Consider the following 19139-nt stretch of genomic DNA (forward strand, 5'->3'; position numbering starts at 1 on the left):
GGAAGTCGTGGCCTAATGGTCGGACTCGTAATCCAAAGGTTGCGGGTTCGAGTCCCGGGCCGGCAGGGATTGTAGGTGGGGGGAGTGAATGTCCAGCGCTCTCTCCACCCTCAATTCCACGACTGAGGTGCCCTTGAGCAAGGCACCGAACCCCCAACTGCTCCCCGGGCGCCGCAGCATAAATGGCTGCCCACTGCTCCGGGTGTGTGTTCACGGTGTGTGTGTGTTCACTGCTGTGTGTGTGCACGTTGGATGGGTTAAATGCAGAGCACGAATTCCGAGTATGGGTCACCATACTTGGCAGTATGTCACTTCACTTACAAGGAACCTAGAACACATTGCACTTGTTTACCATCAAGGCCAAGGCACTAGCCTGCTGGGAGGAAACTGGTTTGATGCACTTGGGATATCCGTGGAAGGATTACACAGGGTACAGCTGCAGTCTATGCAAGAAATATTAACAAAATAATTGACATTGGTTCCACAGCCACCCTACATTTCTTCAAAGCATGCCCAATTCTCTTTGCTTTACGGCCACAGCTCGACAAGGAGCTGGACAAGTTATAAGGATGAGGGCGCAAGACTATATAGAGAATTAAAAACAAAAACAGTACCCTGCAAACATGCTCCTGCAGGGCCCATGCTGGCTTTTTGCAGGCACAGTGGGCTAAGGCCAGCCCACACCAAACCTAAACAGGCCCAGTGCGGGCTTGCCCAGGCGAGGCTCACAGCTTTGGGCTCACTGTGCACTCTCTGTGAGCAGCTCACACTATGGGACCGCCCACATTAATCCAATGATGGCCGAGTGTGGGCCAGTCCGTTCGGGCCCAGAGTAACTTTTGTACTTTTGGGCCTATGCAGGTTTTGTGTAGGCAGCCCTGTAATGCAACTAGGAGAATACTAACATTGACTGGCCATTCTTTAGTCACTCAGTTGAACTGGAATGATGGCTCAAACCAAAAGACACCTTTTCAGAACCTGTTGTTTCATATAGGCCAGGGATCCTCAAATCTGGCTCACAAGATCCACTTTCCTGCAGAGTTTATCTCTAACCCTAATCAAACACACCTGAGCATGCTAATCAGTAGGTGTGTTCGACTTGAAGCGGCGCTGCTCAGAATTATCAGTGTATAACATCAAAGTACAGTGAGAGCGATAAGAGAGCAGATGGATCCTTATGCTTTCAAATCGCTCTTGCGGTACTTTGATGTCACACACTGATCATTCTGCGCAGCGCCGCTTCAAGTCGAACACACAGCAGGTGGGTGAGATTGATCAAAGTTGGAGCTAAACTCTGCAGGAGATTAAACATCCTTAATCTCTAATAACTCCATTCTGCTGTCTGTGTTTCTTTGTCTGAATTTGGCACTTATCACATGCTGTGTGGTATCGGTGTTTGGTATCGGGGCATTTTAAAGAGTACGAGCACAGGAGCTCAGTATCGGGCCCGACCCCGATATCGGTATATCCCTAATAAATATATCTAAATATTAATATATTTAAATATTATTGTGGGTTTCAATAGGTAATAGAAGGATCTTAGTAAACATCTAAGATTTGAATACTTAAATGCTTTTTAAATGTGTTTTTTGGTTCTGGGACAGCAGTTTGCACAAATTCTGTAGAATGGCCCATATATTAATATTCATGAGGCGATATATCGCTATTAAAGGATACACTTCCTGTGCTTAGCCAACACATCCCACCAGAACCATTTTCGGAACATAAAATTAGGATTTTTTAACTCTACTGGTTGTGGATATTACCATAATCTAAATGGAAATTCCATTAGTGGCAGTACATTGTTGATATAGTGGCGGTCACCACAAAAGTCAGTGTATGGGAAACACTGATGTGAAAGCACTATATACTTCTTTAATTAAAATGTACACACTATGCAATTAGTAACTGACACAAGTCACCTAAACTGACATGAAAAAAGCATCATTCACTGAAAAGAGATTAATTTACATTCTTGTATTTTGAATAAATGATTACCACTGACCTGAGTCCTATGGAGGACGAGAAATGACTAAAATATAAATAAATAAATAAATAAATGTAGAAATACATAAATGAATAAATAATTAAATGCTGAAATAAATAAATAAATGCAGATATACATGAATGAATAAATGATTTTGTCAAGTGTAATTTTTAATTATGCTATTTTGTACCATTTGTGTTAAACTATATTTATTTCTACATTTATGCATGTATTTCTACATTTATTTATGTATTCTACATTTATTTCTACATTTCTACATTTATTTATTTCTGTATCCGTATCTTAATAGATGGTCCTCAAAGCAGGATTGGTTAAACAGGATCATTATCGTTACGGCTGTACTACTGTGGATACTGCCATTGCTAATTATCTGCCTTTAATAGCGAAGTGATGTAGATCATGCACCAAGCGACTACCTTCTGTTTCGTTTGGAACGTGTAGTTGATGAATTAGTTATCAGCTCAGTGCTGATATGGATATAGACCGGTCTGCAAGACGCAGCAGGCCAGTTTCACATGTGTTCGAAACACTGCGGTCAGCAATAAATACTAAAAAATACAAAAAATAAATAATAAATACAAAAAATAAATAATTTTTTGGCGCATCTAACTACGTACGGTATGGGAGCAATCCCAGTGGTGTCATAACACCAACCCTACACCTAAACCTACCATTTACAGTAAACTTTCTGCTACTTCAAATTTTGATGCCATGATTTTCGTACTGCAGTTGCGCATGCGCTGTGAGGGGGAAACAGGGGAACTGAAGTCACCGGAACCCCGGACTTGCATCCTCCCATCCCTGGGAGTTCACTCTCCCGAGTCGAACTTGTGAAGTCGGAACTACCAAGGACGCAAGTCCAAACTTTGCGTACTTAGTATTGAGAAACGGCTCGTGTATTTTCAAGATGCGGCTGGCTTGACCGCAGTCAATAAAGTTAGCAGGCTAACTAAGCTAAAGGACCTATTGGTAATCCTCACCCCTCTTAGTTACTGTTGATCCCTCGGACAAACAAACAGTTGCTCACTGTCTTACGATGACAGCTGCAGTGTGAAAACCTTGTCCCACAATGTTTTTGCACAATTTTGGACACAGAAGGCCACCAAATATTAAATATTCCATGGAGGGATTTATAAAATGTTTAAAAATTAATACGGTGGGTAACTAAGCGAGGGTTTACAGATCACAATGCAAGCAGGAGAAGGCTTATATTACGGTCGGTCATCACGATCGCAGATGACAACATGCAGGATCAACACTGTTCATGTATCGCAGGGTACGATTAAATTAATGTACATTTAACCAGTTTAATATGCAGAGACACTGAAATGTAGACCTTCGTTTATGTGTTTTTGACCTACACTGTACAAGACATGAGAACAGTCCACTATTTAGGTTTGTACATTAGCATGGACTTACTAACTTTAACATTAGCTAGTTTTAGCCAGAGATACCTTGCTAAAGCACAAGATAACATTAACGTTCTGCTTGAGTAGATGAAAATTGTAACTTAATGAGTGTATGACAACCAGAAAATGAACATTTTTGTCTTCATTTGTGTTGGGGTTGAATACTTAGGGACATTTTGCTCCGTTTTGTTTGGATTCAGGAAATGTAATAAAATAAATTATATTGCCCATCCTCTCACGATACCTGGAATCAGTGTTACAAGTACCACAGGTATATCGTTTTTCCAGTTTTGAAGCATAAACCCCATAAAAGCAAATCCAGCTTCAGATCTTCCAATGTTTCTCTATGGCGCTGAAACCTAAAGAAGTCTGAGTTCCGCTAACCGTGCAACTGATCCTCGACTGCTATTGGCTCATCTGTGTTCGAGGTGAGGGGCTACCGATAGGTCAACTGCTATCTCGTGTTCGTTCCTAACAGAAACGGTTGTTCTGACTGGTTTGCCTAATTGACCAATCCTGCATTGAGAGAGGTTAGGACCACCTACCTTGTTAACATACGGACACAGAAATACAAAAATAAATAAATGTACAAATGTACAAATAAATGTAAAAATAAATGTAGAAATACATAAATATATGTAGAAATAAATGTAGTATAACATAAATGGTATAAAAATAGTACAATTAAAAATTACACTTTTGACAAAATAATTTATTCATTCATTTATGCATATCTTTATTTATTTCAGCATTTAATTAATTATTTATTTATGTATTTCTATATTTATTTCTTCATTTATTAATGTATTTATGTATTTCTACATTTATTTCTACTTAAGTAATTTCTCGTCCTCCATAGAGTCCCTCTGTGAGGAGCATATCTCAGTGTATCAGCTATACAGTTTCAACTGTCTTCTGCAGACTCGTGGGATCTTGTCTAAATATATAGAAAAAAAGAGGGGAAGAATTTAGTAACCCTAAACGTAGTAGGCGCTTGTTTCATCTTTAGAGAAGGCAAGAAATGTAATAATTATTACATTTGATAAAGCAAGGGTGGTAATATAAAAATGTGCATGTTAATTTGTTAAACTGCACAATGATACAAAGACCTGTTAGACAGGTCTGTGTCAAGGAATTACATAATACACACAATCTTCATTTTGCGTTTTGGTAGCATCAGGGAGTCAAGCGCAGCCTCTCACTGGAGATTGGTGACCATTTAACCTTTTAAAGTAAACATACTGTATACAGAAAGCATTTATATACACTTGCAGTACACCTAATTTTATCTTTATATGCAGACAGAGAATCCAGGGTTTGCTCCAAACACTTGGTTGCCCTCTCAATTCCTTCACCCTTGTATGGAGGCCATAAACACACAACTTTCTTCACCCAGATTGCAGGCACAACCTTCACTTGGACTACCAGCAGTTTAAACAAGCTATCATAAATGAATTCTAAAACCCAGAATTTGAACACGGACTGATTGCTGCCCAAGCCATCGAACAGGGCCATCATGAAACTCCCCGTAATTACTACCACAGACTTCGACGAGCTTACTTCAGAGCTTGCAGTGAACTTGGGATGGAGGAGGACACCAGCTTTAAGAACCTTTTCCTCCGAAGCATCCACCCTATTGTAAGTCACCATTTAGGCATTATGGCCTGCCACACAATGCCTATTCAACAACTGCGTGACCTGACTCAGAAGGGCTTTAACAAGCACAAGGTCTCTACCAAAAGGTGTTTGTAAGGCCCCACTGATTCTGAACTGCGCAACCCAGAATCTAAAGCAGGCACCAGAAGGCACCCAGCATTGCCACAACGCAAGGCCCTTCTACAGAAAGCCACTAGCCAACGGAGGGCAGAGCCTTCACCATGACATGTCTAGCTCTGAGTCTGGTTCTGCATATAACACTCTCCTAGTGTTAGCTGCCTTAACGAGCCATTCTGTGTTTTCTAAGTCTAAGATTATTTTGTTTTGTTTTATAGTCTCGTTTCCTGTTTCCCGCCCTTGTATCATGGATTTAGCCTTGTCTCACCGTTTCGGACTCTGTGTTTACCTCGTTTGGATTATTGCTCAGGTTATCGGACTACCCCTCTTCTCAAGCCCTCTGGATATTGTTCGTAGATTGAGGACCCACGCATGCCCTAGGATTACTCTTGTCTTGTCCGTGCCATACTTGTTTGCTGGAGTTTTACCCTGCCTGTTATTTGAATGTTTGTTAATAAAAGCTTGCAAATGGATCCGCACGTCTCTCGTCTCGTCGGCTCCGTTACAACACTAGTTGTGTGGGTCGAATAATAAATTTCATTCTGATTCTTTGCGGGTGGGTCGCAGGTGCATAAGATAAATCATTTAATGATGCAAATATTAACTACATTTTCTAAAATATGAAGGTGTGTTACAGTTTTTTACAATTGCTATGACAGATTTTTCAATACTTTTAACAATTTTCCAAAACTCTTAACGCACCAACTCACCTAAAACACACAATTGGCAAAACAGTTAATTTCATGCTCAAAAATCACACATTGTAAACTAAACCCCAAAACTTATTTTCCAAATACAATAATACACTAACACAATACACTATGTCTAACAAAACACTGCAAACATGTTTCAAAATCAAATAATTATTCAAAACACTAACACATGTTCTCTTCCAACAGGAACATTTAGTCAATCATAACACAATGACAAAAAAAACACTATCATCAGCTGAAATTACAGAAACTGCATTATTTTATGTGTCAGGTCTTCCCTTATACAATAGACAGTATATTGTATTGATCATAGATTGTGTTTTGCACTGTAGTTTCTTTTGAAGCCTGTCTAAATTTTTTTTTGTTGGGTGTAGTAAATGCATGCATTTTGTTTCTTTCGCTGCAGAAATTCAATACAAAAAATGAATGACCATCTCAGAGTAGCTTTATAGAATGTACAGTTTATGAAAAAAAGACAGAGACAGAATTGCTGCAGTAAAGACTTTATTTGCAAAATTACATTACTGCAGATATACAAACAGAAAAAGCACCGAAATAATAATAAAAAAAACAAAGTAATCTTCTAATCTGCCCGGACTTCTGCATTTGGCCACATGTTCTCATCCACATCACACCTGATATCTTCCCTGGCAAGGCATTGTGGGAAGAATCTTTTTGCATGCCTTATCCACCCCTGGCAGTGTTCAGCTGTGATGTCTTGGCATGCAGCATCCATTGCATCCAGGAGGGACATTTGGTCATGTGGACAATGGTCAAAAACCTTCCATCTCCAGGCTGAGAAAAACTCCTCAATGGGGTTGAGGAAAGGGGAGTAAGGGGCAAGGAAATGGGACATCGTCCTTGGATGGGCGTTAAACCAGGCTGTGACTGTACCGGAATGGTGGAATGCCACATTGTCCCATGTGATCACATATATTGGCAAGTAGGGGCCAATCTCACATTTATGCAGGAGTGCACCATTGTTGGAGATTGCGGCGCACATGGTGATGTTGGCTCCTCTCTGGCCCGGCACGGTAACTGTGGCCCTTTTGCCAATTATGTTTCTCCCACGGCGACGCCTTTTCGCCAAGTTGAAGCCAGCCTCGTCAACATAGATAATTTCATGTGGGACTTGATTGGCCTCCAACTCCATGACTCTCTGAACATAATTAGACACAGTGTATGTAAATGCTGTGCTGTACTGTATATCTACTGTATGTCCTAATGTACTCCAGGTTTATAGAGCAGTTTACTGCAAAACACACTGTGTATAGTACAGTAATGACTGTATTGCGTAACCTTACCTGCACGTATTCGTGATCGAGTTCTTTGATACGCCCACTGTTCCTTTCAAAAGGAACTTTGTATAGTTGTTTCATTCGGACTCTGTGTTTAGCTGGAGTCCGAGAAATGGATGGTATGCTGATTGCTGCAATGTTCCTAAAGACAAATGTCCTCTACAACTCTGGACTGAATGTCCTTCAGTTTTATTTCATTGTCAGCAATCACCATGTTGACAATAGCAAGTTCCTGTTCTTCATTCAGGAGCTTCCCTCTACCCCCTGAGGGAGGTAGACGTTGAATCCTTAGAGGGACAAAATACAGTTACATATTAGAGACTGGAGGCATACAGTCACTCTAATACTGTAAATGGTAATATTACAGTATTTACACTTTGCTGTAGGAGAAGCAATATCCTACCTGTTGGTTTCTCTGAAAATACGGACAATGGATGCCACTGTGTCCCGGCTGAGATTTGGCTGTACTCGTTCACCAGCCTCTCTGTATGATAGCCCGTGGTTTATGACATGGTCAATGATAGTAGCTCTTATTTGATCAGTTACCCTAGCTCTGGTCCTTCTTTGAGCGCCACCACGCATTCTAACTCCTCTCCCTCTACCTTGCCCCACTCCTCTCCCTTGTCCTTGTCCTTGCCCCACTCCTCTCCCTTGTCTTCCTCTCCCTCGTGCAGGCATTTCTTTCTTTCTTTCTTTCTTTCTTTCTTTCTTTCTTTCTTTCTTTCTTTCTTTCTTTCTTTCTTTCTTTCTCGGACCAACAAGACCTGCTCCTCGTCCTCCCTGACCTTGCACAGCGTCTGTGCGATCAGGCTCACTGGGGGAAACGCATACTTGCGCAGAGCCCGAGGCCAGCTGTGTGCCAGTGCGTCCGTGCCGAGGGGGGCCTCGGTCAGGGAGAAATACAGCTGGCAGTGGGAGGACTCGCGGGAAGCAAACAGGTCTACCTGAGCTTCCCCGAATCGACTCCAAATCAGCCGGATCGTCTCGGGATGGAGTCGCCATTCTCCGGGGAACGTGAGCTGTCGTGAGAGCGCGTCGGCTGCACGATTGAGCTCCCCCGGAATGTGGACGGCGCGCAGCGATTTGAGCTGTGACTGACTCCAGAGGAGGAGATGGCGGGCGAGCTGTGACATGCGGCGTGATCGTAGACCCCCCTGCCGGTTGATGTACGAAACAGCCGCAGTGTTGTCCGTGCGGACCAACACGTGCTGGCCTAGAAGCAGTGGCCGGAACTGCTTTAAGGCCAGATGCACTGCCAACAGCTCTAGGCAGTTGATGTGCCAAAGCAGTCGAGGCCCCGTCCAGAGCCCCGAGGCTGCCTGCCCGTTGCATGTAGCGCCCCAGCCCATGCTGGAGGCATCTGTTGTGACAACAACATGCCGGGACACTTGTCCTAAGGGCACCCCGGCCCGTAGGAAAGCAAGGTCTGACCAGGGGCTGAAAGAGCGGCGACACGACTGTGTGATGGTCACACGACGTGTCCCGCGGCGCCATGCCCATCTCGGGACCCGTGAGTGTAACCAGTGCTGAAGTGGTCTCATATGAAGCAACCCGAGCGGCGTGACTGCGGCTACGGATGCCATATGCCCCAGGAGCTGCTGAAACTGTTTCAGCGGAACCACTGTCCTGCCTCTGAAGGAACTCAGGCAGTTCAGCACTGATTGGGCACGCTCGTCCGTGAGACGTGCCGTCATACTCACGGAGTCTAACTCCACACCGAGAAAAGAGATTATCTGCACAGGGGAGAGCTTGCTCTTTTCCCAGTTGACCCGAAGCCCCAACTGGCTGAGGTGCCGGAGCACCAGGTCCCTGTGACCACACAACTGTTCTCGCGACCGGGCCAGAATGAGCCAATCGTCGAGATAGTTGAGGATCCTGACGCCCACTTCCCGTAACGGGGCAAGGGCGCCCTCCGCCACCTTCGTGAAGGCACGGGGAGACAGGGAGAGCCCGAAGGGGAGGAACGGCCTGTGTCGAGGGAGAATCGAGACATGAAAGTAAGCGTCCTTCAGGTCGATCGCTGCAAACCAATCCGCGGACTGCACGCATTTGACAATGCGCTTCTGTGTCAACATCTTGAACGGGAGCTTGTGTAGGGCCCGATTCAAGACTCGCAGGTCCAGGATTGGCCGGAGGCCACCGCCTTTCTTGGGCACGATGAAGTAGGGGCTGTAAAACCCCTGCCTCATCTCGGCTGGAGGGACCGGCTCGATCGCACCCTTTGCCAGAAGGACAGCAATCTCCTCGCGCAGGACAGGTGCATCTCGGACTGCCACCGAAGTCTCGAGGATGCCGCTGAACCTGGGAGGCCGCCTGGCGAACTGAATCGCATAGCCGAGTCGAACTGTGCGAATGAGCCAGCGAGACGGGCTGGGTAGCGCAAGCCACGCCCCCAGATACCGTGCAAGTGGCACCAAAGGCACAATCGACGTGCCCGCAGTGGTGCAGCGAGGGGGAGTAAGGTTGGATGGAACAGAAGGCGGTGCGTTCTGACTCATCCCCACAAAACTCCCTGAGTCCCCGGGGGGACTGGCTAGAGATGCGCGGGGAGGCATCGCGTCCCCAGACCGCACTCTCTTGGCCACTGGCAATATGGGTCTCGGGTGAGAGTGAGGAGGCAGTGCGTCGCACACTGTCAGCCCGCAGACCTGGGAACCCGGAGGAAAGGGAAATTGCTCTTTCTTTGACAATGTGGGTACCACTGGCCCTTGAGCCAGTGGCGGAACAGAAAGAAAAGAAAACACAGGATTCTCCACCCGGCCCTCCTCCGGGGGAAGGAGCGACGCTAGCCTCGTCGTCTCCTGGGAAAGAGCAAATTCCTCCATCTCCGGGTTGTGCGCGTCAGGGCCGCTTTGTCGTCTTCCTGGAGGACTTGGCGGCCGGCTGAGGCGCAGGGGGCGCCGCACTCCTGCGAGAGGCTCGACGCACCGGCCTAGGTGACGACTCAGCACGGGGCGGAGCAGCTCTGGAGGACGCAGGAGGGCGCCCACGGCGACCAGCAGACTGGGGCCTGGGCCTGGCCCCTGGCCATCCCGCCGTTTAGGGAGGATGTGCTGAATTGCCTCCGTCTGCTTCTGTACTGCCGAGAATTGCTGGGCAAAACCATCGACAGTGTCGCCAAATAGCCCCGTCTGGGAGATGGAGGCGTCGAGAAAGCGCACTTTGTCGACGTCCTTCATCTCGGCCAGATTGAGCCAGAGATGGCGCTCTTGGACCACTAACGTGGACATCGCCTTCCCGAGGGACCGCGCCGTGACTTTCGTCGCCCGGAGAGCGAAGTCAGTCGCCGTGCGCAGCTCCTGCATCAACCCCGGGTCGGGACTACCCTTGTGCATTTGTTTTAGTGCCTTGGCCTGGTGAACTTGCAGGATGGCCATGGCATGCAGGGCAGAGGCGGCCTGGCCCGCAGCGCTGTAGGCCTTGGCGGCGAGTGCGGCCGTCAGCTTACAGGCTTTGGACGGGAGACGCGGACGATTCCTCCAGGTGGCGGCGTTTTGCGGGCACAGGTGCACCGCAACTGCTCTCTCCACCTGGGGAATATCCACGTACCCCCTGGCCGCCCCGCCATCGAGGGTAGTGAGGACGGAGGAGGGAGACGAGCGGCTTCTGGCCGTGAAAGGGGCCGTCCACGACTTCGTCAGCTCCTCATGCACCTCCGGGAAGAAAGGCACCGGGGCAAAGTGCGGCCGCTGGTCGCGTTTTGCGCCGATGAACCAATCATCCAGCCGCGAGGGCTCGGGACTGGGCGGTCTGTTGACCTCCAGCCCGATACTCACGGCTGCCCGGGCAAGCATGGCCGTCAGCTCTGGGTCCGGATCGGCAGTGGCGACAACACCCGAGGGGGGCAGCCCCGCCGATCGTTCATCCTCAGAGGACGAAAGCCCATCCCCCGATGCCGCGATCGACATCTGATCCTCGGGCGGCGCACCGAATGAAATGCTGGCGGCCCCGTGAGGCGAACCAGCGAAATCACTCGGGAACCGGACGGAACAAGCGCTGCGGGAGGAGTAAGAGGTCCGCGGGGACGTGCCCGGCGGAGAAGCTCTTACCGTCACCCTCAGATCTCCCAGAGCGCCAGCCGGCGGTCCTCTGCTCGAGCCAGAGAGACCGGGACGGGTGGCGGCAGAGGGTGCCAATCCTTTCAGAAAGGAAAGGCGAGATCGCAGCGTTGCCATGTTCATACGCCCACAACAGGCGCATGACTCATCCACAAACGCATCTTCAGCGTGCTGGATGCCCAGACACTGAAGACAACGCTCGTGACCGTCATCCGAGGACAGGAAGCGACCGCAACCAAGAGAACACGGACGGAACGGCATCTTTAAAAAGACGCGAACCGCCCAGTGTTTTAGAAATTTGCTCTTTCAGGTGAAGTGCCCAGGGGAATCGCTGCTGCAGGGACACCGCTGTCTGCACCGTGACGCCACCCAGGAACAAACTCTTTTTCTTTGAGGCAGAAGGCTTTGTGGAGATCGCAAGACTTCTCATCCACTCGGCTCCGAATCAAAAATCTGATGAGTGGATGCACCTGTCGCCCTTTTATACCCGTATGCACGGGGAGTGGCTCAGGTATGCAAAATCCACTAGCCAAATTTCATTGGCGTTTTCTCTTATCAGAGGCAGTCGGGGCTTCCAAGTAGAGGCTGACATTTTTTCGGGAATCCCGCGGGTCACGGGAATCCCGCGGGAATCCCACGGGATGGGAAACAAAATCACTATTAATAACGTGATTGGGACGGGACTGGAAAAAATGTAAGCGGGAGTGGGCGGGACCGGGAATCGTAATAACACTATGATAACTATAACTATACAGAAATATACCTTTTAAATAAATAAACTAATTTTGAACTCAATACTAGTTGTCCTGTCTCTTTATGCTCTCCTCCTGTTTGCTTTGGTGTAGCCGGTTAAGTGAATGGCGTGCTCCACACACCCGTAACAGTGGGTGGCGATAGTGCCAACCACCAATAATGGTAGAGAAGAAGTAGGCTTCTTCACGCACTTTTTAGCCGTGAAAATCATAACCAAAATGGAGGCAGACGTGAAAGCTACACTGCAACGACTACTGTCTGAAAATAATAAGTCAGTTGTGCTCACGGATATTTCTGGGCGGTCTGAAATAACTAAAAATTTACGCGTTGAGAAAGATGGCATGAAAACGCCATACGCCAGCTGCAAAACTTGTAGACAAAAAAAAAAAAAAAACAACAACAACACGGGAGTGGGAGGGAATGGGAGTCATTCTTCTGGGATTGGGACGGGACGGGATTTCCCCCCAGTTTTTTTATGGGATTGGGATGGGACGGGATTTTTTTTGTGGGAGTGGGACGGGAGAGGTTTGAAAATTCACTCCCGTGTCACCCTCTACTTCCAAGTAAATCCCCTAATGTCGTCACGACATAACTCGTAGTGACCGACAGATAGGGAACCTCTTTTACTGTTTACTGTATGGTCATGTGATTGCAATAACCTCAACACCTGAGTGTGTTTCCTAGATGGGAATCAGCTGTAATTTATATATTTGCATAACATTATATATTTGCAAGCAGCTGTTTCTCATTAATTAATAACAAATGGGATATATTTGTGTTTTAAATTCACAATATGAACAGCTGTTCACTTTGACTTTAGCCTATAAGTTAGGTTTAGAACATGATGTTATCTGTTCTAACATACAGTGTGAAAACATATGAAAATGTGGCAGTAAAATTACATTGTTTTGGCCTTGGTTGAGCTTGTGTGTAAAAGAAGTTCAAGCATTTTAAATTTGTGTTGCATTTTGTGTCAAAGCAACAAGACAGACAGATGTGAGTGAGTGAGTGAGTGAGTGAGTGAGTGAGTGAAGTGACATACTGCCAAGTATGGTGACCCATACTCGGAATTCGTGCTCTGCATTTAACCCATCCAACGTGCACACACACAGCAGTGAACACACACCCGGAGCAGTGGGCAGCCATTTATGCTGCGGCGCCCGGGGAGCAGTTGGGGGTTCGGTGCCTTGCTCAAGGGCACCTCAGTCGTGGTATTGAGGGTGAAGAGAGCGCTGGACATTCACTCCCCCCACCTACAATCCCTGCCGGCCCGAGACTCGAACCCGCAACCTTTGGTTTACGAGTCTGACTCTCTGTGTTAAGAGTTTAGGAAAATTGTTAAAAGTATTGAACAAAATTGTCATAACAAACAAACAAACAAAAAAAACCTTTAAATGAATGTACAGATGTTATTTACAAGTGTGCAGTTCACAAATGAACAATTTTAAGTTTTCTCTGTATAAGTGTGTCAGTTATGATGGACAATGTATTGTTATGAATTTTTTAGAATTGTTCAGGCTGAATATAGCCTGCGTTAAGAAACTGTTCTTGTGCCTGGCTCGTCTGGTGGTTGGTATCGCTGACCAGAAGGCAACAGTTCAAAGAGAGAGTGGGCAGGGTGTGTGGGGTCCAAAGTGATTTTCTTAGCCCTTTTCCTCACTCTGGAGATGTAAAAATATTGGAGGTTGGGCAGGGGGGCACAAATATTCCTCTCAGCAGTCCTGACTGTCTACTGTAGTCTCTTGATGTCTGATTTGGTAGCTGAACCAAACCAGACAGTCCTGGTCCAACAACTCCTCTCCCTAGTCCAACCAGTCCTTTTCCTCATCCCAACTATTCCTCTCCCTCGTCCAACTCTCCCTCCTCCAAACAATTTTTTTTTCTTTTTATGCTTCTCTGTGTTGTGTTGTGTTGTGTTGTTCTGTATTGTTTTGAACAAAACCAATCAAGAGACTGCCTTTTTATTGTGCATGGCCACGTATGGAAAGACTTGGAATTATTCAGTACAGTTTTTTACGATTGCTTAGGCACAATTTCAAAAACAAGGCTCATTTTGTCAAAACACTACACACAATTCACACATCTACACACAAAAGTAGCAGAACATCGCAGATCTTTTGCAAAATGAAACACTTTATTCAAAAGTTCACAATAATTTAACAAAACCCAGTTTCATTACCATATGATACACACATGGTTCATACTGTTTGAACCACTTACACACTGCTGTGCTCAGTCTTAAACTTTTCTAACATTTCTACCTTTCTAATGATATAGTCTGGGTTTGATTTTTGATGTTTACTTTTTTTGAGATATTGTTAAAGTAACAAAAAGTATTTATTTCCCACTACATTGTACATCAGTACAATCAGTACATCATTGCAATTAGGCTGGAAATCAGAACATATTCTAAATACAATGTAATATATAAACTTTAAGAAAAAAAAAAAAACACCTTAGCATCATCTCTTCATGTAGCTGGATATGGCCACTTCGTCCACATTACAGGCAATGTCCTCCCTCGCAAAACAGCAAGGGAAGAATCTTCTCGATTGGTGACTTCATCCTTGCCCAGACTCTGCATCTATTAGGTCACAGGCCTCCTCCATAGCTTGAATGAGGGGAATAACATGGGGTCGGGGATCATAAACCTTCCACTGCCATGTGGAAGGGAAAAAGGAAAGGAAGGGAGAGTGTTGTAGGATATACTGGAATAATGGAACCCGTTTCTGGTTGCATTTAGTCCAATACCTAGTCTGGCCAATACTTAGTCTGTCTAAAAATGTGAGTACACGGTTGGTGTTGTAAGGAGCTATTTTGGCATGCCCTCATGGAGGACCCCGTTCTGCATGATTGCAGCATATATTGTGATGTTACCACCACGTGGACTCGAAATATTCAAAATAGTTCTGTGGCCATAGATGTTTCTCCTTATTCCTCTTCGTCTTCCTGCACAACTGCCTTTCATTTTTGTTGACGACAAAAATTGAACTTTTGCCTTTTTATAGTGCTTACACCTTGATTGTTGAGTTTACAGTTAAGCACCTAAGTGTTTGCACACATAATGGCTGTGTTTGATCAACTGGTTTATACGTGTAGTATTTTGGAAAGCAGTGCCGTAAAATGGCAAAGAAGTGACAACATGTTATATTTCTGTGTCTACTGTTGAGAAGTGTGTTTAGTGTCTCGCAAAACAATGTGTGTAGTGTTTTGCAAAACGTGTGAGGCTGAGAATGTGCTTATAGTTGTGCAGATTTGGGCTGAAGTTTTGCTCCTTAGGTGTCAGGTTTCACTAATTGTGTGTTATTTTTAGTTTTAGTGTGTAAGAAATAGTAATAAAAACTAAGATTGGAATCAGCTATTTCTCAATTATTAAGAATCAGAATCAGAATCAGAATCAGAAAGAGCTTTATTGCCAAGTGTGTTTGCACACACAAGGAATTTGTCTTGGTGTTATGAGCTTCCAGTACAGAAAGTACAAACATAGTGCAGACAACATATAATTAAGGTGATAAAGAACACTAATGAAGAGAATATACAATAATTAAGAATAACAATAGTAATAAAAATAAAAATATACAGAAAATAGACATGACCATAGACAGAACTGTGAATGTGCATGTGTCCTATGTACAGATGAAGGTTTGATGAGTTATTTACAGATGTACAGTACCGGGGTGTGTTATGTGTTGTTCAGGTGGGATACGGCCTGGGGGAAAAAACTGTTCTTGTGTCTGGCTGTTCTGGTGCTCAGTGATCTGTAGCGCCGGCCAGAGGGCAACAGTACAAAGAGAGAGTGAGCTGGGTGTGAGGGGTCCAGAGTGACTTTCTTAGCCCTTTTCCTCACTCTGGAGGTGTAAAGTTCTTGGAGGCTGGGCAGAGGGGCACCGATAATTCTCTCAGCAGTCCTAACTGTCCGTTGTAGTCTTCTGATGTCTGTTTTGGTAGCTGAACCAAACCAAACAGTTATAGAAGAACATAGGACAGACTCGATGATTGCAGAGTAGAACTGTTTCAGCAGCTCCTGAGGCAGGTTGAACTTCCTTAGCTGGCGGAGGAAATACAGCCTCTGCTGGGCCTTTTTCGCAATAGAGTCAATGTGATTGTCCCACTTCAGGTCCTGGGAGATGGTGGTGCCCAGGAATCTGAATGACTCTACTGAAGTCACAGTGCTGTTCATGATGGTGAGTGGGGGGAGAGCAGGGGGGTTTCTCCTGAAGTCCACTATCATCTCCACAGTTTTGAGCGTGTTCAGCTCCAGGTTGTTAAGACTGCACCAGACAGCCAGCTGCTCAACTTCCTGTCTGTAAGCAGACTCGTCACCGTCCTTGATGAGGCCTATGACTGTAGTGTCGTCCGCAAACTTCAGGAGCTTGACAGAGGGGTCCTTTGATGTGCAGTCATTCGTGTAGAGGGAGAAGAGCAGTGGGGAGAGAACGCAACCCTGAGGGGCGCCAGTGCTGATGGTGAGAGTCCTGGATGCGAGTTTGCCCAGCCTCACTAGCTGCTGCCTGTCTGTCAGGAAGCTGGTGATCCACTGACAGATGGAGGAGGGCACAGAGAGCTGTCTCAGTTTGTCTGAGAGAAGGTCAGGTATGATGGTATTGAAGGCCGAGCTGAAGTCCACAAATAAGATCCTTGCATAATTCCCAGGTTTGTCGAGGTGTTGCAGGATGTAATGCAGTCCCATATTGACAGCATTATTTTGGGCTTTTTGGGGACGGGAATGATGGTGGAGCGTTTGAGGCAGCAGGGAACTTCACACAGCTCCAGAGATCTGTTGAAGATTTGTGTAAAGATGGGGGCCAATTGGTCAGCACAGACTTTTAGACAGGCAGGTGAAATACCGTCTGGTCCTGAAGCTTTCAAGAAAGCTTTCAAGCTTTCTTTTATTAGTAATTAAAATAATTCTTAGCAGCCCTTTTAAGCTGCTTTTGTTGCAGAAGTAGAGACTTTACACTATATTTAAAGTTTGGAACATTAGGTCTTAATTTCTGTTATGCTGTGTTTAAGCATTTGTAAAAAAGATAAGAAAGATCCATGATTTTTGGTATGGGGTCAGCTTGTGTGAAAAGAACATTTAAGCAATCTGCATTTGACTGAATATTGTGTGAAAACAACTTGTGAATTGTGATAATGGTATGGTCAAAAGAGAAGGATGTTGTGTTAATTGTGTTTAGAGTTTTGAAAATGTGACTACAGATTGGACAAAGGGATGTTAGCAATTAAGAAAAAAAATAATTTAACAGTTCAGTTCTAAATACTATAATAAAGTATTCACCTTCATGGGTTTCCAAACCCTTTAAGACTTTTGTTCATCTTAGAATCAAAAACTGAGATATTTTAATGACATCTGACATATTTATGTTCTTCTGCTGAAAATCACCAAAAATGTACACTTTTCAAAAAGTTAATCGCAGACAAAAATGTTGCTAAAGTAATCCATATAAATCGAGTGTTTTCTTCCCATATTTAAATTGTATACAAAACAGCCTAGTATTCTTTTACAAGTACAAACATGTAAAACCGAACAACATATTGATTTTAAATATGCTTCTTGCGAATGAATAGTTGACAAAATTATATTTATAAGAAATTATACATTGATACAGTGTAAGAATGCATTAGCATATTTTATAGCTTTAATGTATTTATGTGTGAGTGAATTAATATATATTATAAAATATAATATTATAATATATATATAATCACATTGTTTTACAAAATTTTATGTGCACCCATTTTTCATGAATGATGATTATTGCTTTCATTTAAGCAGGGTCGCCGGTTGTTTCTGGTTGTTTCCATTTTGTAATGTAAAAATGATTGATGTTTTAATCAATTAAATTGATGTTTATTTTTATTTCTCTAACTGGGCTCCTTTTTATTTTTGTGTGAATACAGCAAACGAACTGGCTCGGGATGCAGACATTCCTACTACCTTGACAAATGTTGGAAGAATTACTCCTATTGTCACTCCTTTAACGGGTCCTTTTCCTTCACCATCTACTGGAAGTGCTGGCACAGAGCATGCAGGAGCAGCAAACACAATTGTGCGAGGATTGCCCGGCAATACTACTGTTTCAGGTATACCTGGAAATGGGACACTCCTGGGTATCTCAAGCAACACAACAGTTCCAGGATTGCCAAACAATGGGGCAGTTCCAGGCCATCTTGGCAACACAACAGTTCCAGGGCTGCCCGGGAATGGTGTTCTTCCAAGAGTCCCAGGCAACCACGGACAGCAAATTGGCATTATAGGAATTTGTCCACATTCTGGAATACCCTTCCAAAACATTACCTCTTCATATTCTGGACCACTTAGCTTCCTGCTGGCTAGCGACACTCGTGCTGAAGTCTTTGCAGACAGTTTCCTGTTTTGGCTGGACACAGTAGAGATGGTTCGGGTTGCAGGTCACACTCCTGTATATTTTTCAGGCTGGGCATTACCAGTTTACCTTTTTTGCTTTCTCTCCACAATGCGATTGGCCCTAACACCTCACAGTCCCCTCCTTTCACCTCTAGGTGTGGTCTTTCAGGACCTCCCCTTTCTAGTCTTGAGGATGGCATTGATTGGCATTTTTGGATTTATAACACCACTACTTTATGTGATGAAGAATCTACTGGTCTGTCTGGCCTACATTTATTTCAACTTCATGACAAAACTCAGAGTTTTCAACACTGAGAGGATGTTCTAATGGAATTACTTAGGAGGTGGTTGGCATAGTCCACTAGGCCTGGACAAAACATTGACTCAATATGAGTTTCGGACAAGACATTCATTTAGCACAGTTATCTTTACACTTCTGTTTGGTTCACTATAGTTTTGCATAACAAAAACTAACTATAACTAACTACTGAAATAACTATGTATATATAGTGAATGTTATAAGGTAACCTAAAGCGACATCAAAACTAACATAGCAATATCAGTGAATCTGAAAAATTACAACAACTAATTAGTTAATTAATTAATTAAAATGCCAGACAGTCATTTTTGGCTACTTCCCTAGTGAAAAATATATATACTAAAATGTTTTTGAAATAAATTTATTTCATGCTAAGTATACTACAAATACATTTAAAATACCTTCCAATTGTATTTTTAGTATACTGGTATACTTAAT

General features: G+C 44.6%; 1 protein-coding gene across 1 annotated transcript in view; it reads left to right on the forward strand.

Annotated features, from left to right (window-relative positions):
* Positions 1-18710, forward strand: part of LOC306885276 (transmembrane protein 236) — a gene marked incomplete at both ends in the record, with an annotated part of 83126 nt that extends 64416 nt beyond the window's left edge. Inside the window, one exon of the mRNA XM_079441695.1 lies at positions 17917-18710. Within this exon, the coding sequence (XP_079297821.1) occupies positions 17917-18710 (794 nt within the window). The remainder of the gene's footprint in view (positions 1-17916) is intronic.
* Positions 18711-19139: the final 429 nt, after the last annotated feature.

Source organism: Barbus barbus (assembly GCF_936440315.1).
Source record: "Barbus barbus genome assembly, chromosome: 2".
NCBI classification, from domain to species: Eukaryota; Metazoa; Chordata; class Actinopteri; order Cypriniformes; family Cyprinidae; genus Barbus; species Barbus barbus.